Source organism: Puma concolor, chromosome D3 (genome assembly GCF_028749965.1).
Source record: "Puma concolor isolate L17-30 chromosome D3, mPumCon1.1.hap2, whole genome shotgun sequence".
Classification (NCBI taxonomy): domain Eukaryota; kingdom Metazoa; phylum Chordata; class Mammalia; order Carnivora; family Felidae; genus Puma; species Puma concolor.
The window spans coordinates 6,646,497-6,670,387 of NC_141678.1; the positions used below are offsets into that span (position 1 = coordinate 6,646,497).

At 40.0% G+C, this 23,891-nt stretch overlaps 1 protein-coding gene across 7 annotated transcripts in view; it reads left to right on the forward strand.

Moving 5' to 3' along the window:
• The first annotated feature begins 188 nt into the window (after window positions 1-188).
• The window catches only part of MPHOSPH9 (M-phase phosphoprotein 9), a 56,063-nt gene continuing 32,360 nt past the window's right edge, over window positions 189-23,891 (forward strand). For 2 of the 7 annotated variants that reach the window (XM_086681541.1, XM_086681544.1), the window contains exons 1-9: window positions 220-312; window positions 11,887-11,976; window positions 12,446-12,966; window positions 13,620-13,743; window positions 15,816-15,906; window positions 17,662-17,765; window positions 21,059-21,184; window positions 21,348-21,805; window positions 22,137-22,292. In XM_086681541.1, the coding sequence (XP_086537667.1) occupies window positions 12,551-12,966; window positions 13,620-13,743; window positions 15,816-15,906; window positions 17,662-17,765; window positions 21,059-21,184; window positions 21,348-21,805; window positions 22,137-22,292 (1,475 nt within the window). In that variant the 5' untranslated portion in view covers window positions 220-312; window positions 11,887-11,976; window positions 12,446-12,550. Of the gene's footprint in view, window positions 313-3,229; window positions 3,495-5,967; window positions 6,122-11,886; window positions 11,977-12,445; window positions 12,967-13,619; window positions 13,744-15,815; window positions 15,907-17,661; window positions 17,766-21,058; window positions 21,185-21,347; window positions 21,806-22,136; window positions 22,293-23,891 lie in introns of all 7 variants that reach the window. The other 5 variants (XM_086681542.1, XM_086681545.1, XM_086681547.1 and 2 more) reach the window with 5 other exon arrangements.

Consider the following 23,891-nt stretch of genomic DNA (forward strand, 5'->3'; position numbering starts at 1 on the left):
CAACTGCGCATGCGGAGAGCGGAAGCTATTTTTAGCGTGGCAGCTGTACGTTCCCAGAGAACCAATCAGACGGGAGGGCTTCGCAGAAGCTCCGCCCCCTCCGAGTTCCCAAGCGTAGGACCTCCCCCTTTGGAGAAAGGGGCGGGAAGAGAAAGGGGAGAAGGACAGACGCTCCGCGGTGCGACCGTCTCCGCCCCCTTTCGTGCAGCCAATCACAGGCAGGACGACGGGCGCGCGCACGCTCCCTCGAGTTTAACGGTCGCGAGAGGCCGCTCGCCTGACGCTGACATCCACTGTGGGAGCCTCGGCCAGGTGAGTGGTCGCCGGCCTGCGGGGAGCCGTCAGTCGCGGGGGGCAAGGGGACGAGGCTCGGAAGACATGGACTTAGCAGAACCCTAAGTGTGCTGATGGGCTCAGGGCGGGGGTGGGGGGACGACGGCCACACGACACAACCCCCACCACAGTCCTCGGATATGTGGGGGCTTTGCCTGCGGCCGGGTGCCTTTTCTAGACTCAGTGCCCTTGAGTGACACCCGCGCGGCCCAATCGCAGAGCGCCTCATCCCGAGTGGCGGGGGGCTTGTGGGATCTGTCTCCTTTTTTTGGTCTTCCCTGGTTGACTTTGGGAATCGCGGTTGTAATTGTGGGAGCAGCGGCTTTTCCTTCCCCCTGCCCGCTGCCCACAGTTCAGGCGACCGCATTTTGTTCTTGCTCGCCGTCCCACTTTGACCCGAGAGCCACCCCATCAGCAATTGAGGTCTGGCTGTGAAGGCAAGGGGGTCAGGATCTGGCCTCAAAACCTCTGGAACCCTGTCTTCCATACCCCCCTCGGGCTCCTAGCAAAGCGAAACACCTGGTTAACTTTCCGAGTATCAGGCCCCAATTTGTACCATACCATCCCCCATCCTCCCAGCGACCTTCTTTTTGGCTAGGGGTTTTGGGGACCAAGAGCGTCACATTTCGTTACTGGGAAATATAAAAATGGCTCTGTGCTTATAACCGTTGTCCATCAGGTGTTTTTGTTTTAATTTTGCATTTATGTCGGGTCCCCCCCCCCCCTTTCATTTCCCCTTCCACTCCCTCCCTCCCCCACTGGAGAAGCATCTTTGCGTTTCGAGTGGTTTTCCATCTCCATCTTCTGCATCCGGATTACTTGAGCGGGCGAAATAATAGATGGGGTCGCAGATCCAAGTCCCTGAAGAGCCTTGTGTTTTCCTGCTAGAAGAGCAGGGTGATTTGAATCCAGATATTTTTGTTGCCAGGTGGAAGGTGCAGCCCCAGACCTTTTCAGTACCCCATTTGTGGCTGGTGATGGGCTGAGCCACTGGGGAGAAGTCCATTTAGGTAGGTCCAGTTACCCTTGGCTTTCACAAAACCTACCTCCCGCCAAGGAAGTGGTTCCTGTATGAGCTGATGTTTTTTAAGGTTGTGCTTTGTAAAACCAGGCCCTAGAAGTGGGAACCTAGTGGAATCTTGTAAGCAGCATAAATGGTTGTTTTTTTTTTTTTTCTCGCTCTTTCACTTTTTCAAAAACACATGAATTCTCTAAGTAGGAAGCATGGTGTTTGATTTGTTATGGCCAACTTGCCTCTGTACACCTGGCATCAGTTAACCTGCATCAGTTAGTTATTTTTAGTTGACCTGGCGAATAGTCTTTAAAGAAGTGATATGTGCATAGAGTAATAAAGGCTATGTAGTGCAAAATGCATTCCAGCCAATGGACAAACAACTGTTGTTAACCATTAAATTGGCTGGTTTTTTTTTTTTTTTAAATTTTTTTAACGTTTATTTTTGAGACAGAGAGAGACAGAGCGTGAACAGGGGAGGGGCAGAGAGAGAGAGAGGGAGACACAGAATCTGAAACAGGCTCCAGGCTCTGAGCTGTCAGCACAGAGCCCGACGCGGGGCTCGAACTCACGGAGGGTGAGATCATGACCTGAGCCAAAGTCGGACGCTTAACCGACCGAGCCACCCAGGGGCCCCTTAATTGGCTGTTTTTAATATCAAATTAAATACTAAGTAGTTCCAGTTTATCCGCCGTGTAGATCAGTAAGCATGGATACTTGGTAGAGCTTCTTAAATGAACAAGGCATGTACGTATTCCAGTTGTTACGCAGTAGAGTAGTGTCTAGAACCTTGATAGTTAAACACATAAAATTCTGAAATAATACCTGGAAAAGATGAAGCTACTTTTGCAAATCACCCTTATTGTAGATTTTTTGAGATCCAATTCATGTATCGTAAAATGCATCCCTTTAAAGTGTACAATTTGGGGCGCCTGGGTGGCGCAGTCGGTTAAGCGTCCGACTTCAGCCAGGTCACGATCTCGCGGTCCGTGAGTTCGAGCCCCGCGTCAGGCTCTGGGCTGACGGCTCAGAGCCTGGAGCCTGTTTCCGATTCTGTGTCTCCCTCTCTCTCTGCCCCTCCCCCGTTCATGCTCTGTCTCTCTCTCTGTCCCAAAAATAAATAAACGTTGAGAAAAAAAAAAAATTAAAGTGTACAATTCATTGGTTTTTAGTATATTCACAGATGGGTTGTGTAACCATCACCACCATTTAATTCTGGAATTTCTCATCACCCTGAAAAGACACTCCATACCCGTTTTTTTCTTTTATGTTTATTTATTTCCGAGACAGAGAGAGACGGAGCATGTGTGGGGGAGGGGCAGAGAGAGAGGGAGACAGAATCCGAAGCAGGCTCCAGGCTCTGAGCCATCAGCCCAGAGCCTGACACGGGGCTCGAACTCACCGACCGTGAGATCGTGACCTGAGCCGAAGTCAGTCGCTCAACCAACTGAGTCACCCGGGCGCCCCTCCATACCCATTTTTGGTCACTTAATGCCCCAGCTCTGGCAACCATAAATCTACTTTCTGTCTCAAAAGATTTGCCTATTCTAGATTCCTCACATAAATGAAATCATACATTATGTGATCTTTTACTGAGCTTCCTTTACTTGATTATAATATTTCGGCGTTTGTCCACATTGTAGTATTGTATCAGTATTTCATTTCTTCTTATGGCTGAGAAATATTCCATTATATGTATATACAACATTAGTTTATTCATCAGTTGATGGACACCTTAGTTGTTTCTGCATTTTAACTATTGTAAATGATGTTGCTATTCTTAATGCCAATTTATATAAAAGGATCAAGGTTTCCAAAGTAATGAAAAAGCAGTTGCTAGATTTAGTGGCTTTTTATAGTATTTTTTCCTCCATTCATTTTCAGACTCTCTTGGGAGCTTAGGATATTTCCCAGTTCTGAATGTTAGCCACTGAAAATGCCTGTAGACGATGAAGCATCTGAAGATGACTCGGATTCAGTTTCTTCAAACATTGAAAGAACCTACATTTTCAAATAAGAGAGTGTAACGATTTCTATACACTATGGAAGATTTTGATTTGGTGAAACCCTTACGGAAAACTTCATCTTCTGTAGAATCTGATATAAAAAATTCTCCCCATTCTTTTGGACTGAACTTAAATATTAATAGGTAAGAATGGGATAGATAGATTTTTTTTTTTTTTAATGTAACAACAAATCAAAACAAGTTTATTTGCCCAGTTGACCCAAATAGCATCACAGTTATTGGTTCGCATTTAAATAACAACAGCCCCTGAGCAGGAACTGTTCAGGGATAGTTGTTTTAAGTCCAGAATAGTTTCATTCTCTTCCTGTTTTTTGTTTCTCCCAGAGATAATACACTTTTGCATGGGGAACATTGTGGAAAAGAACTTGTTTTCCTAGTTATGGTTCTCTGTACACTTTTAAAACTTCCTCATAGATTACGAACATGCCTTTAGAGTTTAATTGACTAAATACTGTTTCTACATACAAATAACGTTTAGTATTTCAGAACTACTTCACCAACCTGGGAAGTAACAATTAAAGTTGAATACTAGGAAGTAAGCAGAAAAACAGACCCTGAGTAGACAAAAATAGATGCTATCCAACAATGCATTTTATGCATTTTCTTTTTAAGCTATCCCGTGTTTGCACCTTTTTTTTTTTTTAAGTTTATTTATTTTTGAGACAGAGAGAGAGAGAACGAGGGGCAGAGAGAGAGGGAGAGGGGAGACAGAGAATTCCAAGCAGGCTCCAGACTGTCAGCACAGAGCCTGATGCAGGGCTTGAACCCATGAACCGTGAGATCATGACCTGAGCCAAAATCAGGTTTTGGGACGTTTAACCGACTGAGCCACCCATGCACCCCTTTGGTTTGTTTGTAATCAGAACCTGTTTGCTTTCATTTTGTACATAATCTGACAAACTTGGGTTATTTGATTTCTAAATTTCTAGTAGCTTAAAAACAGCAAAGGGGTAGAGTCCATCAGAGAGGAGACCACCTATATACCAAGCAGGTACAAGGGAGCAAAAACTTACCAGTCTGGGCCCTACTGGTAAAGGGTCAGATATTTTCGAACACAATAGATCTTGATGAAATTAATAAATTCATTAATTCCTTAAAAAGTTTGTTCATTCTCTGCTCTTCTCAGGAGGAATATAAGGCAGCTTACAAGAATATATAAAATGAAAAAGCAAGGTGAAAGGGTAGGAAAGTATGTGGCAAATGGTCCAGGAGAGATGTCTGTCTTTGTAATCTATACCCACGTACTGAAAGTTTGTTTCCTGTATCACCTGGTGGTCCCTATGAAGAACTCCCTTTAAAATTTTTTTTATGTTTATTATTTTGAGAGAGAGGGGGAGAGAGAGAGAGAGAGAGAGAGAGAGAGAGATCCCAAGCAGGCTCCCCACTGTCAGTGCAGAGCCCAATGTGGGGCTCGAATTTATGAACTCTGAGATCTTGACCTGGGCCAAAACCAAGAGTCAGACACTTAACCAACTAAGTCACCCAGGCGCCCCTGAAGAAATCCCTTTTAGAACACAATTTTCCTAGGGGAACCTAAATATGTCCTTTTTTTTTTTTTTTTTAAGATTTAATTAAAAATTTTTTTTTAATCTCTACCCCCAACATGGGGCTTGAAGTCACCAACCCGAGATCAAGAGTTGTGTGCTCCACCAACTGAGCCAGCCAGGTGACCCCTAAAAATGCCCTTCTAATGAAAATTATGTAACTGAACTTGTCTCCCTTTTCATTGTGACTGGTGGTTAAATCAGCCAAATTTAGACTTGATAATTACACAACTGTGTAAATCCGTTACGGGCAACATGTATGTTCTCCTTTCCCTTGGGTTTTTATTAATCTTTCTCTGATCCTACTTGTCACTATTTTTCTGTTATTTTAATTAGTATTGTTTTTTTTAAATGAACTCTTTGTGAAACAATATAGGTTATCAATAAATAAATGAAAAATGATCTCTTAGACTGGAATTTAAACAGATTTTATTTTCCTTAATTATGCTTTGTGTTTTTATAAAACAAATCTGAAATAACTTCCTCTCAAGTTTGGGAAAGCAGTCCTCCTGGAAAGAATGAGTGCTATTTTACACAATGAACAGGCTAAATAAGTCCTGAATATTTGCTGCTAATTTACTTGGCACAACTTTTATTCAAAGACAGTGCAAAAAAGATAAGCATCAGTTTATCACACCAAATTAGGGGGATGCGATTAACAACACTTGACTGCAGTTCTGGGCAGTGGAAAAAGAATCTCTGCTACAATAAAAAAGGCTCTTCTTACAGTAGAGTGCAATAATCCTCTGGAATAATGTAGATTGGAGAAGCTAGACCTTTTTCTTATCGTATGGCAGAAACTTACTTTCTGTTGGTACTTTGGAGTGTTCTCGCGCTTTTGGAGAAAGTCTGTTGGGTTCTTAAATAAGTGTTGTCTTTTTACTGCTATTTTCCTTTTGTGGACAAACGTGATCAGATTTTCAACAAACGAGGTGCCATTAAGAAGGATTAAATGTCAGTGGTTTTGTACTGCTCTGCTAAACTTGAACTGCTGAATTATTCAACACTTGGTAGAATGAAGAAAACCATTTGAATTATTTATGTTTCAACAGAAGTAGTCCCCACCTTAGTACAAATGGGGTATCCTCTTTCTCAGGGAAGACCAGACCATCTGTAATTCAAGGTACAGTTGAAGTCCTAACCTCTTTAATGCAAGAGCTACAAAACAGTGGAAGGACTGATTCGGAACTTTGGAAAAACTGTGAGGTATCTAGTTTTGTTTTATTTGTGGAATCTTAAAAAATATAATTGTACATGTGCCTCTACTAAACTCTAAATTATTAGAGATTTATCTTCTAAAGAGCATGATACTTATTGCTAAAGTAGTCAAAAGTAGTAATTGGGGAACAGCACTGAACGAATACGAAAAAGATGATCAAAAGCATGTTTTGACAAATATCAGTCATTAGACACATTAATTTATATTTTAAGTGTCAACTAAAATATTAGCTTTGTTCAGAGAAGGGAGAAGTCCAAATTTACTAATACTATTACTAATTCTAATGTTTTAAGTAACACATACAGAAGTGTTACCATTTTGAAAAACCTAAATCCTCTTTGAACTATTTATAAATTAAGGCTTTTGCTTAGTAATGTTTTATCCCATTTAGTTGTGATACATTGAGTTATATTGATTTTTCAGGTCAGTGGTTCTTTCTTTGGTCTACAGGTTAAATTGTGATATAAAAACGTAGCAGATAAAAGAATACATAATATGTAAATTTTGATTCACAGAATAATGCCCAAGTTAGATTTTTCCAAGGCTAGATTTGGTAATGCTTTATAGAAATGTATAAAACATTATTATTATTAAATTGTTTATTTAGGGGACAGTAGATTTTATTTTAAATGTTTATCATACTTTGAAAACCATTGTTTGTGTAATTGTCAAAATGTACAATGGAACGGATGAATACCTGGTTTAAGAATTCAGTAGCAGCCACCCCTAATTGTAATTATTTGTATTCATTATCCATAATCACTGAAGTTATAAGACTACTGAGTATTGGGGCACCTGGGTGGCTAAGTCGGTTAAGGTCCAACGTCGGTCTCAGTACAGAGCCCGCTTTGGATCCTCTGCCTCCCTTTCTCTCTTTCAAAAATAAATAAACATTAAAAAAAAAAAAAGAAAGAAAGAATGAGTATTAATGCAAACTTTAAGAAAACTGAGTTTTAAGTGTTTACAGTTTTTATGTTTTTTCCATGTAATAATCAGTCCATGATAATGCAAGAGACTGGTAAAATGATGCAATTAAAAGTGAAATCTTTTGTGAAATATTTCCCCTAATATACTTACTCATTAGCTTATGAACCTGAATTAGTATGCTTTTAAAAAAATAAGGCATTGCTTTTCTGGCAAATTCATGTTTAGCTAGAAATTGTTGCTTTTAATACTTCGAAATCAGCATCTTTGAATCAGTATTTGTTTGTGAATCTAAGATACAGGTTTTTATAAGCCAGCATACCGACTAGCCACTAACACCTTAACATTTGAGCCTGTTTCTTTACACCCTTTCTTCTTCACCTGGGATATAATATTATTTTTATTATGTTTAATAATAACTAATTTTTGTAATGTAGACATGTAATTGATTATTCAGTGAATAGTTTCTTAAGATAGTTCTTTGACAGAATATGAAATCTCCTGGTCATTTCAGTAAAATTTCTCCAATTTATTAGTGTGTTTTGTGGCAAACAAAACCAAAATATGATGTTTTAGTGTAGTATTGTAAGAAGAACGGGAGGGGTAAGGATCGTGCAAGCCTTATTCCTGACTATTTCCCCTGAATTTCATGTTTTCACCCTCTTCTGGAATTGTAACATTTGTCTGATTTCTACCACTTGTAGTGTTATTAAAATATAAACCTTCCACAGAGCTCAGAGCTCTGGAGATCTGATTTCTTTAGAATTTCTTTCTAAAACCTCTTTCCTGGAATTCTTTTTTTTTAATGTTTGTTATTTTATTTTTGAGAGAGAGAGTTGGGGAGGGGCAGAGAGAGAGAGAGAGACAGAGGATTTGAAGCAGACTCCGCGCTAATGGCAGAAAGCACCATGCAGGTCTCGAAGTCACAAACCTTGAGATCGTGACCTGAGCCGGAGTCGGATACTTAACCGACTGAGCCACCCAGAGGCCCCCATCTTTCCTGGAATTCTTAAGTTTATCACTGCTTAAACTTGAGAAGGTTATGTATTTTGATTCATGGGAAATAATTTTTTAACACATTTACATAGAAATACTTCAATATATTCTTAAAGACTTGCTATTGCTAATATTTCTGTGATGGTAAATTTTTAAAACACATTATTAGCTAATTTGTCCTAATTCATTATTTTAGCATTTTAACTATTTAGTGCTACTGATTACATATTTAAGAGTAACGGGTGTCGTTCATGCTCTGTCTCTCTCTGTCCCAAAAATAAATAAACGTTGAAAAAAAAAAAAAAAAAAAGACTCAGGTAAGAGTAACGGGTGTACAACGATTGTTGTTATTATGTGTACTGTTTATTGTGTGTCGATTTGCCAAGCAATATACTGGACAGTTTTTTTGTCAGTGGCACTCAACCTTATTAGACCCAAAGCCCTCAATTTGTAATATTACAATTAAATTACTAATTTACAAATAAATTTTACAATTTCAAAAATAACATCAACTTATATTGTCCTGAAATGAAGTTCACAGATATATCCTGCCTGTATCCACTTTAAAAACAATCATCCTCTTAACTGTGATATAAAGGAGGAATGACAGTTACTTATAGCATGATAACAGGCATTTCAGTATACACGTGCTCAGGCACATCCACATTACAAGACCTAGTGAAGCATAGCCTGGTGTTTATACGTAGACTCATTGCGAAGGCAGTGGCTACAGACATGGACCGATACAGCTCTTCTGTATTGACAATCCAGAACTGCATTTGGTGACATGATTTTCTGAAACGGTGACCAATTTCTGATCAAGTTCTGAAGCAAACATAACATCTTTGTAGTTGGATTCCTGGACAATTTGGTGATTTGAAAGCTGTGCAAAATATATGTTATTTTTATAATATAAAGTGGACACAGGACAGTTTTTCGTTGTCGGGGACCATCCTGTGATTTGCATCCCTGGACTGCCCACAAAGTGCTGGTAGTGCTCTCCCTAGCTTTGTGACATCCATGACCTCACAGATTTTCAAAATCTAGTTCTCCCCCTTGAGATCACTGTTTTCACATCCATCATATTGGAATTTAAAATTTATCCTCCCAGCCACCTGGGAGGTGTTCCTCTTCCGATTTTATACTGCCCCCCCTCCCCCCAATTTATAAATCAGTAAAGAGCATAAATGAAATATACTTGTTGAGGACCATACAGGTTGTTAGTGGAGAGCAGGGAGTCAGGCCTAGGATTTCAAAGCCAATGGAATATTTACTAGGCATACGATAGAAACCCCATTCAGGCTAATAGCATCAAAAACTGTACAGGGGAAAGCTTTAATTAGATGCCTAAGTCCTCCAACAGTATGTACAATGCAGATCATATAAATAATGTTGGTTAGAAATGAATAATAGTTCTTAATAATTATGTGAAAAATGTTATTTGCTGCGTTTATAATGTTCTTAAATATGCTTATTGAAAATTAAAATATTATTTATAAAATCTGACTAGGGAGAACAAAACCTTCTCTACCAATTTATATCCAGAGCAAGCTCTATTCATTTGTATCCTAAAAAAGAAAATGATAGTAAGGATGTGGTTAATGTTGCGTGTCACATAAATACAAGGCCATTTTTTGTTTTTTTTGTTGTTGTTATGTAATTCCGTCATTATTGTAATTTAGTTTTTTGTGACTAGTAACTTTGTCAGATTAAAATAACCCCTAAAGTAGTGCTTAAGTTAGTATAACTTAATAAGAAAACTGTTCCCTGATTTATTTTTTGTTTTGATTAAGATACTTCATATTATAGGTAAGTTGAGAAGATAAGGAACTGAATTTGATGTAGGCTACCTTATCCTTATCAAGTTAGTTGATTTATAATTAATACTTTCTATTAGCACTATTCTATTTTCTTTATTTTTATTTTTTTTATTTTTATTTTTTGAGAGAGAAAAAGGGAGCATCCACCCAGTGTGGAGCCCAAAATGGGGCTCAGCGTGGGGCTTGCTCTCACGATGGTGAGAGCATGGACCTGAACAGAAATCAAGAGCTGGATGCTTAACTGAGCCACTCAGGCGACCAGCACTGTTTTATTTATTTGTTTTTAAAAATGTTTATTTTTGATAGAGACAGAGCACGAGCAGGGGAGGGGCAGAGAGAGAGGGAGACACAGAATCCGAAGCAGGTTCCAGGCTCTGAGCTGTCAGCATGGAGCCCGATTCAGGGCTTGAATTCTCGGACTGTGAGATCATGACCTGAGTTGAAGTTGGACGTTTAACCGACTGAGCCTGCCAGGCGCCCCAGCACTGTTTTATTTCAATCCTGGGGTTTTTTGCTTCCTTTGTTTTAATACAGTTATATAGTCTTCAACTTAATTCTGCTCTATTATAATTATAGAAACGGTTTTCAGTATTAATCTGAAGGACCTCTGAATTGTGTAGTCTGTAATACCAAGAAAAAAAAATTTATCTTGAACTTGACCTTTTTTTTTTTTTTTTTTTTTTTTGAGTAAACCACACCCAGTATAAGACTCAAACCCTTGTCCCTGAGCTCAAGAGTTGCATGTTTTACCGCCTGAGCCAGCCAGGTGCCCCTGAAATTCACATTTTAAACCCTCATTTAGACACTCTTTCCTTGGTATTGTGTCCTAGGTGCTGGAGGCAAACAGGTTAACAAAGTGAATAAATGAGATGCCCTCTTATTGTGGTAAATGCTCTGAAGGCAAAAACAGGATGACATTGAGAAAGAGAGCAACTGCAGGATGGTTTGGGAAGACTGTCTTTGAGAAGGTGGTCGTTAAGCTGAAATTGCAAGGGGCGGGGGCGGGGGGTGGCGGGAGAAGGAAGCCATAAGAGCTGGAGAGAGAGCTTTCCAGGTAGTGGGTACAGTGAAGACAAAGCTTTCAAGGTGGAAGACCTTTTTGGCATGTTCAGGGAAAAGGTAGAGGCCAGTGTGGCCGGTGTGCTTTGAGCACGGAATAGATAGGGATGAGATGAAGTTGGGAGGTGTGCATGGGCCGGGTCACTCCGGGGCCTGTGAGGAGTACAGGAGCGTAAAGATGGTGAATAGTTTTAAACAGGGAAGCTCTTTTCACGGTAGCTACTTACTGATGTTGCATATTGTTGTGTAGTGTCTCTTACTGTAAACCAGCCTTGAGACTGAATTTAGCTTCTGGAGATTTCCCCGAACCCTTTTCTGGCTTGTTTTGTAGTCTGATTATAAGAACACTTACTGTACTCTTGAGTCAGCATGGATCAGAACCTCAGAATGAAGGGAGTCCTAGGCCAGTTCCACAGGTTTTCAGACTGATTTTTTAAATTCCTTTTTCAGCTGTGGCGCTGTAAAACACTTCAGCACCTGACTTGAAAAAGTTTTGTTTTTTTTTTCCCACTTAAATCCCATGTAAATTAGGGGTTAAATTTCCATAATATCAAACTATCTCTTGTTTTAAGACGTGGGATTCTTTTTCCTAGGTACAAGTCATTGTTTAAGAAAATCACTAGCTGTTACAAAGAAAGGAAGAGAACTTAAGACAAATACGACGTATGACTGCCAGTTGTTGATGAATCAGAAACGATAGCAGATGACATGCCATTTGAAAAATAAGATTTACCCAGACCTTCAAATTTACCCAAACTACAGGTTACATATGAAAGGGGTGACCAAGCCTGTGCCTGTATTTTTACATTAAATACAGTTTTATAACTACTTAATTCAGCTTATAAATTTAAATTAAAATACATTTTAAAAAGGTCCTTTCCCACTGGAGGAATTTTTCTGTGAAATATTACATTGAAAATTATTTTTAACTAAAACATTTTATAACTTAATAGACCAGGTGGTTACAACTATTCAGTTTGGTGGAAAAACAATGCCAAGAGCAAATAGCCGCTCAGCAGGAGCAGTTCCACAACCAAATTCAAGTAAGTTGTTATTTGTATTGATTCTTTTTTTTTTTTTTTTTTTTTTTTTTTTTTTTTTTTTTAAATTTTTTTTTTCAATGTTTATTTATTTTTGGGACAGAGAGAGACAGAGCATGAACGGGGGAGGGGCAGAGAGAGAGGGAGACACAGAATCGGAAACAGGCTCCAGGCTCTGAGCCATCAGCCCAGAGCCCGACGCGGGGCTCGAACTCACGGACCGCGAGATCGTGACCTGGCTGAAATCGGACGCTCAACCGACTGCGCCACCCAGGCGCCCCATGTATTGATTCTTTTTTATACTGTAAGATTTGCAAGAAGAACCCGTTAATACTTTATATCAGTTTTGTTGATGAACTAGAAACATATCGTCTTTGGAGTAATAGCTCTTATTTTTAAGCAATATTTTCATAGTATTTATAAAAAAATGCAATGTTTAGTATACTTACCAAATCTGTAACTTTGTTTTCAGCGTATACAGGAGGAGATAAAAAATTTAGTCAAGTTACAGACCAGTAATGCTTCCTGGGCTTCCTATGATACTTCTTTAAGTAAACAGTTATCTTCAGGAAGTCAAATGGGTTTTTTTTCTGAAAACAGTGAGAGAAATGAACCTATTATCAGTTATCCTAAGTCTGAAGAACCAGAAATGCAGCAAGAAACATCCACATCACAACCAGACTGCAATGTGGACAGTAGCTCAGTGAGCAGTGGGTATGGTACCTTTTGTGTCTCCGAATTAAATGCCTACAAATCTAAGGACCCTCGAGAGTTCATGGAGCACACAGAGGTTTCTGAGGGACAGTTTGGAGCATCTTTGGGGCAGATGGAGTCACTTGCAGAGGGTGTAAAAAACAAGAATTTTCGTATACATACCACTGAAGAGTTTTGTGCATCTTTAAAAGAAGATATTTCCATTTTTCCTGGTGAATTTGAACACAATTTTCTTGGTGAAAATAAGGTTTCAGAAGTATACAGTGGAAAAACGAATAGGTAAGTAGAATTTCTCCAACATTTGAAGGGAGGTTTACTTGTTTATTACATTTAGAATCTAGTAAATCAAGCTCCTTTTAGAGTCTAAATGTATACATGTGCATGTAATTTGCAACCAAAAATTATACACAAGCATACTCAATTTTATGCTTTTTATATAGAAGAGGAAATTTTCTAAGTTTGATGATAAGTGTGGCTGAATGTTTGTAAAGCAAACAATCATTTAAAATTTGTCATTTACCCTAAATGTTGAGTTTTATATCTCTGAAATTTGTTCTCTAAAATACGTGTTTAGCTATAGCAACACAGATCTTGTATACCTGTAAGTACAGTCACTAGTCCTTGTAAACAAATAAGCTTTTGCTGTAGAGCTACATTGGGTATGTGAACAGGCCACTGTGGTGGTTTTGTTCTATTCCATGACTACAGGCTAAAGCCTTTATTAATCACCGTTAGTCTTTGTGTTCGCTTTGCCTTTGGTAATAAGAAATTGTAAAAAGAAATGTAGGTGAATGGATAAAAATCCATTCTTTCTCTGCGGTTAGAAAAAGAACTCAAAGCATTTCCCATGGACACAATATTTATTAGTGTTTAGTTTTATGTGCAAAGGACAGCATCTAAAGAGAATAATTTTGTTTTCTCTTTCTGAATAGTAAGTCTGTAACATCATGGGCACAAAAGCTGAAGCAGAACCAACCAAAGAGAGCACTTACAGAGGAGGGGTGTTCAAAATCTATGCAAGGAAATGAGCAAGCCAAGAAATCACCAGTTGAGAAAGTAGGTGATGAGTCACTTTATTGCTAATTATGGTGGAGTTTACTACGAGCTCGTCAACATAAGTTTTTTGCCCTTTCTTTTGTATTGTTAATTTGTTCCATTGACCTATCTTTCTCTGGGTGTCCCAGAGGATTGGAAACAATGATTTGCTCTGGGTATTGCTTTTTTAGTAGTCTGGAAATCAAAAATAATGAGGAATAAAGTACAATAGAAAATGAAAACCGTTTTGTAAAGGTCCTAATTCTCTTTGTGCTGCAACTGTTTACATTTAGCCAGAGAATAATCCATTTAACTTTTTTTTAAACTCTCAAATAGGGGCGCCTGGGTGGCTCAGTCCTTTGCGCGTCTGACTTGGCTCAGGTCATGATCTCATGGTTCATGAGTTCGAGCCCCACGTTGGGCTCTGTGCTGACAGCTCAGAGCCTGGAGCCTGCTTCGGATTCTGTGTCTCCCTCTCTCTCTGCCCCAACCCCTACTTGTGCTCTGTCTCTCTCTCAAAAATAAATAAACATTAAAAATTAAAAAAACTCTCACATAATTTATATTACTATTAAGTTGTAAGAAGTAGTACTAAATTTACAATCCAAATTGTAAGAGGTTAAATGTTTAAATTCTGTGTGGCCCTTTTACTAATCTAGCAGCTGCTTTCATTAAAGAGGTGTAGATATTGAGTAGGTTTTAAACATCTTTGAAGTCCTTTTGGCTTAAATCGTCATAGAGTAATGTTGTTTATTCTATGATACTGAATTGAAATTGCAAAGTCACGTCTCTCTGCAAACTTGATACCTTTAGAAATTGGCCACTGTTTTTAATGTTTATTTTTTTAGAGAGAGAGAGAGAGAGTACGTGCACTGGCAGGGGAGGGGCAGAGAGAGAGAATCCCAAGCATTTTCTGTGCTGAGCGTAGAGCTAGACGCAGGACTTGAACTTATGAACCGTGAGATCATGACCTGAGCCAAAATTAAAAGTCAGATGCTTAATGGACTGAGCCACCCAGGCACCCCTGGTCTTGATTGCTGTAAACATGGTCTTTCTATCATCCTGTGAAAAAGATTAAATAGAAGTCCTAAGAAGACAGTCGTTTAACCTTTATAAAGCACTATTCTCTTTTCTTGCCATAAGTTTTCTTCAGCCTGTGCTATTTAGGCTTCTCAAGATCACTGTTCCAGAACCTATTCAGATTTGTGTTCAGGAGGGAAGTGAGGGTGATAAAGCTCCAGGGACCACTGGCCTCACCTGCAGGCGCCCTGTAGTACTGTATCTGTGGGTCTGTTCTTTTGAACTCGCGTGCCATTGGGATGGTACATCTTTGGTGTGAGCGCATAAGAGTATTTAGAGACGGGGTGAAAGTTGCTTTTTCCATTGGAATAGGTTGGCAGAAAAAATGTTTTCATATATGCTAGTTTCTCTTCTGTTTTTACATTAAGTAAAACTCAGTCTTGGGGAGGCTAGCAAAAAACAAAAAACGAACAGAAAGACTAGTCTTTTGGAGACTTTCTCACCACTGATAAACTTTGGGTCTTTGGTATATACCTCGGTGGATACAGTAGTTTTCTTTTCTTTCTTTCTTTTTTTTTTTAATGTTTTTATTTATTTTTGAGACAGAGAGAGACAGAGCATGAGCAGGGGAGGGGCAGAGACACAGAATCTGAAGTAGGCTCCAGGCTCTGAGCTGTCAGCACAGAGCCCAATGCGGGGCTCGAGCTCACGGAGTGTGAGATCATGACCTGAGCTGAAGTCGGACACTTAACCAACTGAGCCACCCAGGCGGCCCTATAAATACGTTTTCATTCTGAACTCATTAAGTAACACCAGCTCCCAGTGTTCTTCCAGCTCCACAGAACCAAAATAAACTTGTGTAAACACACAGGAAAAGAAAATCCTTCACGGTTAATTCCTATCATTTTGTATTCTTGTAATCACAGGGAAAACTGGACTTTCGTAGTTCTTCCTGAACCCTCTGAGGCTTTCTCTGTGCCTTGGTTTGATACCTGGCTCTCTTTCTTTGGGTCAGTAGTTTGTGCCTAATGATTTTTATCCATCGACTAATGGTTTTCTTTCTTGCATTGCAGCCTAATTTCACTGCTGCTAAGCACCCTCATGCTTTTTACCTCAATAAACCAGATGAGAGTCCAAATTCTTGGATGTCTGATTCAGGAACAGGTATGAGACCTGTTGTTTTGTTTTGTTTCGTTTTGTTTTGATAACAACTTGTCTGCATTTCTCACGGGATGTTAATTCTATCCAGTGTATTAGCGCGCTTTCTGTAAATGTGTTCTGTTGTGCCTCTGTTAACTATAACTTCCTTACTTGCATTAGTGTTACAGATTCTGTAAAGATAGATGGGAAAAATACTTTTGCAGTTGTTTCAAACAGCTGCAAAAGCCATCTCAGCATTTTTCAGATGCTCCAGAATGAATTAAGACATTCAAACCCTTTATGAGTCATTCTTTACTCTCCATGGTAAGCTTATTCTAGTTTTAATGACTGAACATACTGATTCCCTACCCTACCCCCCACAATCCCACATCCAGTTTGTCAGGATAAATTAGCTTTGCCTGATGAAAATTGCCAGAATTCAACCACTGTCATGCTGTCACCCTAACAGAGTCCCCATCACCTGTCACCTGAGTTCCTGCAACTTCCTGCCCAGCATCCATGCCCTCACCCTTGCACCCTTCCATCCGTTCTCCACACAGTAGCCTAAACAGTCCTTCTCTAAGATGGGTCAGATCATGTGACTCCTCTGCTCAAAACCCTTCTATGCTCTTTCCCTCAGAGTAACGGCCAGAGTCGTATAGGTGCCCGTAGGCTCAGCAAGATCTAGCCTTGTTCTGTTTGACCTCATTTTCTGCTGCTCCCTTTCTCTGCTTCAGCAGAGAGGCTGTTTGCTTAAATGTGCCAGATAGGTTCTCATTTTAGGGCTTTTGCTTTGCTGCTTCCTATATTTGAAATGTTCTCTCCACCCGTTATATAGGGGATCTCCCTCATATGTGGCTAAAATGGCCACATATAATATAATGTGGCTAAAATGGCTAACATTATCTTGCAGCGAGCCAACCCTGAGCACCCCTCCACACACGCTACATATATTCCCTTTTACCTGATTTTTAAGTCTTACCATTTGGTGTTTACTGCCTTCTAACCTCCTGTGTATATGTTGTGATTTATTTACTGTTCATTTCTCACATTTTCTGCTCCCCAGCCTGGCACGGTAAACACTCAGTATGTATTTGAACCACTGAATTATTATTCTTATTAATTTTTAAAGTTTGTTTATTTTGAGAGAGCACGTGAGCGTGTGCACAAGTGGGGGATGGGCAGAGAGAGAGGGAGACAGAATCCCAAGCTGGCTCTGTGCTGTCAGTGCAGAGCCCAACGTGGGGCTTGAGCTCACGAATCGGGAGATCATGACCTGAGCAGAGATCAAGAGTTAGACTCTTAACCGACTCAGCCACCCAGGTGCCCCTGAACCATTGAATTCTTTATATTGTTTCTATCTAAGTCTGTGCTACTCATAAAGAATTTTTTTCTTTTTTAAGAAATACATTTTAGATTGTAGTAGTTTATCTTGACTTTGAAAACATTTTTAAAAATAGTCTCTACACCCAGCATGGGGTTTGAACTCACGACCCCGAGATCAAGAGTTGCACTCTTCTCCAACTGAGCCAGCAGGCACCCCACATCTTGACTTTTAATAATATACTTCATTTTTAAATATTTCGATCATCAAATTAGAACTCTTCCATGGGAAGGCATTTAAGAGATTCTTGTTCCATTAAAATTCAATTTCCTGTATCCAGATAGCCAAAAACTAGTTACTTCTCGTATTTAATTTTCTGTAGGTAGAAGTAAGTTATTCTAGAAAGCACTTTTCTCTTTTCTTAGTCTTCTCTTCTGTGTATTTGTGCACAACAGGCCTGACTTACTGGAAGCTGGAGGAGAAGGACATGTATCACTCTTTGCCTGAGACTTTAGAGAAGGCATTTGCACCGTCCTCTGGAGATAGGTCACCAGGCCAGGTGATTTAAAAACACATTGTGTGTATGTGTTTGTGTCACACAATTATAGTTCAGAGCTTCGTTTCATTATAAACGTTGTATTTTTCCAATTATTCGTTTAATGTTTTATTTATCCTTGAGAGAGGGAGAGACAGAGCGTCAGCAGGGGAGGGAAAGAGCAAAAGAGGGACACAGAATCCGAAGCAGGCTCCAGGCTCCGAGCTGTCAGCACAGAGTCCAACGCCGTACTCGAACTCACAAGCCGCGAGATCTTGACCTGAGCCGAAGTCAGACACTAACCAACCGAGCCACCCAGGCTCCCCAGAAGAAGCGTGGCCTTTAAATTGTACTTGCTTTCAAATGTAATCTCTCATTCATTGTCTATGTGATCATAGGAAGGTTACTTAAAAATGGAATTTAAAATGCTCAGCTAATGTGTTGTAAAATTAAATGAGATGATTTTGCGCCTACTGTGCTAAACGTAGTGGGTCTGCAGATAACAGCTTCCTCTGTTCCTACACCTGGTTTTGATTCTCTGTCTTATTCCGTCCTCCTGCTAATCCATTTGTACCAATAATGCTGAGCATTTTAATTTGCTGTCGTCATTTTCTTTGAGCATGAAATGTAAATATTTTCTTTACTTCAGCACGGTGAAATCAAACTACCCAGCATGTGTACATTCAGGTGATGAGAAAGGTTGGGGAAAAGGAGTGATTACAACGAAGGTAACCAGGAGAGCTATAAGCATGAGTAATAGGCATCGGTAGGGGCAGTGGGGATACAGCGTATGTGTAGACAGCAGAGTCCCAAAGAGGGGTGCAAACCAGCATCCCATCCTTCAGGAAGGGAGCAAAAGAGAGAGACAGATAAATGCAGGGAAAGGAAGGCTGGGGAGTGAGATTGTGAGGGGCTGGAAGCCTCGGTGGGCTTTGTGATTACAGAGCTCACTGTGTGTGATGTGATCAGCACCATCAGTGAGTGAATACTGTATTTTGGTGATTCTAAGATACTGTCAATTTTAAAACTTCCTATTTCATAGTCTAACAAAATTATTCTAGGGGCGTCTGGGTAGCTCAGTTTGTTGGGCCTCCGACTCTTGGTTTTGGCTCGGGTCGTGATCTTGTTGTTCGTGAGCTGGAGCCCCACTTCGGGCTCTGTGCTCACAGCTCAGAGCCCGCTTGGGATTCTCTCTCTCTCTCTCTCTCTCTCTCTCTCCCTCTTCCTCCCTCCCTCCCTCTATCCCTCTATCCTTCCCTTGCCCGCTTGCTCGCTCTCCCCCCTTCTCAAAAATAAGTAAATAAACTTAAAAAATTATTCTAACAAAAATAAAAAGCAGTGTATATCAGTGCTTTCTTACCACTTAGAATTTATATTTTATTATTAATGAAAGATCTTGTAACTGAACCTTGATTTTTGTCGTATAACTCTTATACATACTTAAAAAGGATGATATAAGTGAAATAAATTTGTTAAAACCTCTTCACCTACAGAGGCTTATGCTCTCTTTTCAACTCAGTGTTCTTTCTGTGTTTTTCCGCATACTGTTTTTCTTGAGCCATCAAGAGCTTTGGGGATTGCAAAGATGAGAGGCCTTGGTGCTGAGTTTTTACCTGGCCTAGTAGTTCTGTAGATCTGGCCTACTTTTGGCACCCAGATGGGGAATGCTGCTAACCATCTATGAGTCACTGTCCCTTAAATACTGGTTCTCAGGGCTTCTGGTGTAGGCTCTTGGATTTTTTTCCAAACTGCTGACACCTGTTTGGCCAATTTGGATGTCTTCTGTGTGTGCTTGTGAGCAGACAATGACAATTATATCACAATTGCTACTTGACCAAAAGCAATGTTAAGATGTCGTTAATTACAAGAGGCATCCTCACTTCTGAGATGTTAAAATATAGTGATCATAGAAGTGGAAAATGGTGAAGAATGGTTCGTTATGCTACCACGACCTCTAAATAGAGTAATTCCAGCAGCTCTGCCTGGGGGTGCTCCACCAGGTTTGGGGCATCACCAGGCAGGGATTCCTCAGGCTCGAGGCCATTTCCTGAGTGCTCTGCTTGTTACAAACTTTCAGCTTGAAAGGGTCTTTTAGGTTGTTGGTGTATAAAAAGTAAAATTCCAGGGGCTCCTGGGTGGCTCAGTCAGTTGGCCGTCCGGCTTTGGCTCAGGTCATGATCTCCCAGTTCATAAGTTCGAGCCCTGCATTGGGGCTCTGTGCTGACAGCTTGGAGCCTGGAGCCTGCTTTGGATTCTGTGTCTCCCTCTCTCTCTGCCCCTCTCCTGCTCTCTCTCTCTCTCTGTCTCTCTCTCAAAAATAAGTAAACATTAAAAAAAATTTCAATTAAAAGTAAAATTCCAATTACAGAAATTGTGGTAAATTTTAAGGGCTCACATTCAGAAAATTAATGTTTTTAATGCACACGTAAAAAGTTCGATTGTCCTATTCACAAGCTAGTTACAGGGTTTGTTAAAACATGTTAATGCATGGCACTCTGCAGCCTGTGTAGGGTCTGGAAATGGGACACATATTTAAAGCTATATGTGAATATATTCTTTGAGTACTTTCAATATATCTCTTGCTGAATCTATAATCTCATTTAAAACAGTTTAAATTTGAGACCCAAGTTAAATGATACCCCAGCATGCCCTACAGTAGGTCCCACTTTGAAATAATTTGAGGCTGAGGTTTTAAATTTGGAGCTTTAGACCTCTTTGCAACATTTCCAGCGTGACAAAGCCCTGATTTCAAGCTGTAGGAATTAGGGTCGTATCTTCTTATCTTATTAATTTAAAAAGGGGCTTGTTTCTATTGGGTAACTTCTTTCTTAACACTTTTTCTTGGTCTGTGAACTCTTAAAAAAGTAGGAAAATAACTACACAGATAAGGAATTTCATCTCTGTATACCTGTCTCCCTGAGTCACATGATGTTAATCTAGCCAAAAGTCTTCTTAATCCTGCTTCACTCTTTTCATCATGAAGTCTTTTCATACCTCAACACTTGGTTTTTATCTTGAGTACGGGGGACTACCAAGGTTTTTTATTCTTTGGAAGTATTCTGAGGCTACTAAATAACTTAGGTTCAGATTATCACCTTAATATTTATTATTAGGGGATATCTTTTTTTTTTTTCATTCTGAGGGAGACTCATAAGTAACGGGTAATGACATCTAAACTTGTTTTATAAGTCTGACAGTCCAGAGTCTCAGTTCATTTAAATTCTTTCAGAAATCTTTTTGTGGTGCTGATCTTGTGTCAGTGAATTTTTTCCATCATTGATAATACCACTTAAATAATTTTGTTTCATATCTTTAAGTCTAATACTAGTAATGAGATGAAGCTACCATCACTGAAGGATATTTATCATAAAAAACAAAGGGAAAACAAGCAGTTACCTGAGAGGAATCTCACTTCTGCTTCCAACCCAAATCATCCACCAGAGGTAAAGTTGGCAACACCCTGCTGAATGAAAATGAAAGATGCTTCATGACTCTTAACTTTTATCTCAAGCTTTATTTTCCGTAGGAGATCTAAAGCCTACTCCCTTAAAAACAAACACTGAGTGCGGAGGGCAAAATCTTACTGCTGTCTGTCTTAATTTCTAGGTACTGACTCTGGATCCAACGTTACACATGAAGCCAAATCAGATTTCAGGAATTCAGCCGCAAGGCTTTTTGAATGCCCTTGATGATAGAATGTCCTTTTCACCAGACTCTGTTCTAGACCCCAGTATGTCTAGTCACTCTGACATAGACTCATTTTCACAAGCAAGTAATATCGCTTCTCAGTCATCTGGATTCCCCAAGTATCCTTCAGACACAAAAGCTTCACCAGTGGACTCTTGGCAAAATCATGGCTTCCCAAACGAAAGTAGGAGCAGTTCCACGTTTCCTTCGGTGGCTACTACTGCTAGTAATGACATCTCGGTCAACACTGTAGATGAAGAAAACACGGTCGTGGTAACTTCAGCCTCAGCCAGTCAGTCCCAGCTTCCAGGGACAGCCAACAGTGTCCCAGAATGCATTTCGCTGACTCCTCTGGAAGATCCTGTAATACTGTCAAAGTATGTGTTTCAGCGCGTGGCTTGTAATGTTAATAGCTTTTCTTTGATGTCTGCTTGAATTATGAAAATGATTTTCATTGACCTTCACTAATGTATAAAATCTTAAAAAAAGAGACGCGGCGCTTTTAAAGTAGGGCATCTAAGTATCCACGTCTTTGTTTTTTTTACTTAATTAGTTGTTAACTTGTGTATCGATCTGTTACGTTTTGTGTGAGTGTGCAGAGGAAGAAGGCTGTAGTTTTGCTTTTGAGAAAGATTGTATTCTTAGTTTCTCTTGTGGGGTAGAGTGAGGAAATGCTTTCCTAACAAGTTGTTTTGCCCTCACCAACAGGATTCGGCAGAACCTGAAGGAGAAGCACGCTCGACACGTAGCCGATCTTCGAGCTTATTATGAGTCAGAAATAAATAGTTTGAAACAGAAACTGGAGGCAAAGGAGATTTCTGCAGTTGAAGATTGGAAGAAAACCAATCAAATTCTTGTAGACAGGTAAAGCTTATAATTCAAGTCTAAAGTTTGTGTTTCTCCATCTTGGAAATGTTATTTTTTCCTAAGTATATTTAATTGTGATAAAACATTTTGCAAAGATGTGCTTCAGATTTGAAATTTTTAACAGAGACCTATTTGCCTAAGGAATTATTTTCACAGATCGAAACCAACCTCGTGTAGCACACTAATGGCTGAAGTGAGAACATTTGTTTCACACGGACAGAATACTGGAACAGTTGAGCAGATACCCTGTATGTAAAGGAACGTCATTTATGAGTGGATTAGTATTGTGTACAGATTTTCTCAGAAGTCTCTAACATCCTCTAGCAGTTCTCAACCTGCTTTGAAACTCAGAGACATGTAACTTAAATCCAGACACTCCTGAACCTGTGTAAGCAATTATCCTGTACAAACAAGTAACCAACATGGAAACACAGGGGCAGTTATGTTAAGGATACCTGTATACCTGTTTTAGGGAGAGAATCAGTAACAAAATTTGATGCCTTCGCTAGTATTAATAACAGCATACTTGGAACATACTTTACATTTAAATGGGATTTAAACAGATTGAAAGCTGGGGGGGGAGGACCTGGGTGACTCAGTCTATTAAGTGATTCTTTTTTTTGTTTTTTAAATGTTTATTTGTTTTTGAGAGAGAGGGGAGTAGAGCAGAGGGGCAGAGAGAGGGGAACAGAGGACCCAAAGTGGGCTCTGAGCAGAGAGCCCGATGCAGAGCTTGAACTCCCAAACCGTGAGATCATGACCAGACGCTTAACCAACTGAGCCACCTTTAAAAATTTTTCTTAATTTGGGGTGCCTGGGTGGCTCAGTTGGTTGAGCGACCGACTTCGGCTCAGGTCATGATCTCATGGTTTGTGAGTTCGAGCCCCGCTTGGGCTCTGTGCCGACAGCTCAGAGCCTGGAGCCTGCTTCAGATTCTGTGTCTCGCCCTCTCTCTGCCCCTCCCCTGCTCATGCTGTGTCTCACTCTGTCTCAGAAATAAATAAACGTTAAAAAAAATTAAAAAAAAATTTTTTTTTAATTTATTTTGAGAGAGAGAGAGAGAAGGAGCAGGGGAGGAGAAGAGAGAGAGGGAGACAGAATCCCATGCAAGCTCTGTGCTGTCAGTGCACTTAACTGAGTTGACCAGGCGCTCCAAGTGTCCAACTCTTGATTTTAGCTCAGGTCATGATCTCACAGTTTGTGAGATTGAGCCCCACATTGGACTCTGCGCTGACAGTGCAGAGACTGCTTGAAATTCTCTCTTTCCTTCTCTCTCTCTCTCTCTCTCTCTGCCCCACCCGTTTGCTCTCTCTCTCTCAAAAAAAAAAAAAAAAAAAAAAAAAAAAACTCAGGTCAGTATAGCAGCAAAGTATTCTTTTTCTTTGTTTTTGTTGTTTTAAATTTGTTAATGTTTATTTATTTTTGAGAGAGAAAGCGTGAGCAGGGCAGGGAAGAGAGAGAGAGGGAGACACAGAATCCGAGGCGGGCTCCAGGCTCTGAGCTGTCAGCACAGAGCCTGACGCGGGGCCTGAACTCATGAACCATGAGATCATGACCTGAGCCGAAGTTGGACGCTTAACTGACTGAGCCACCCAG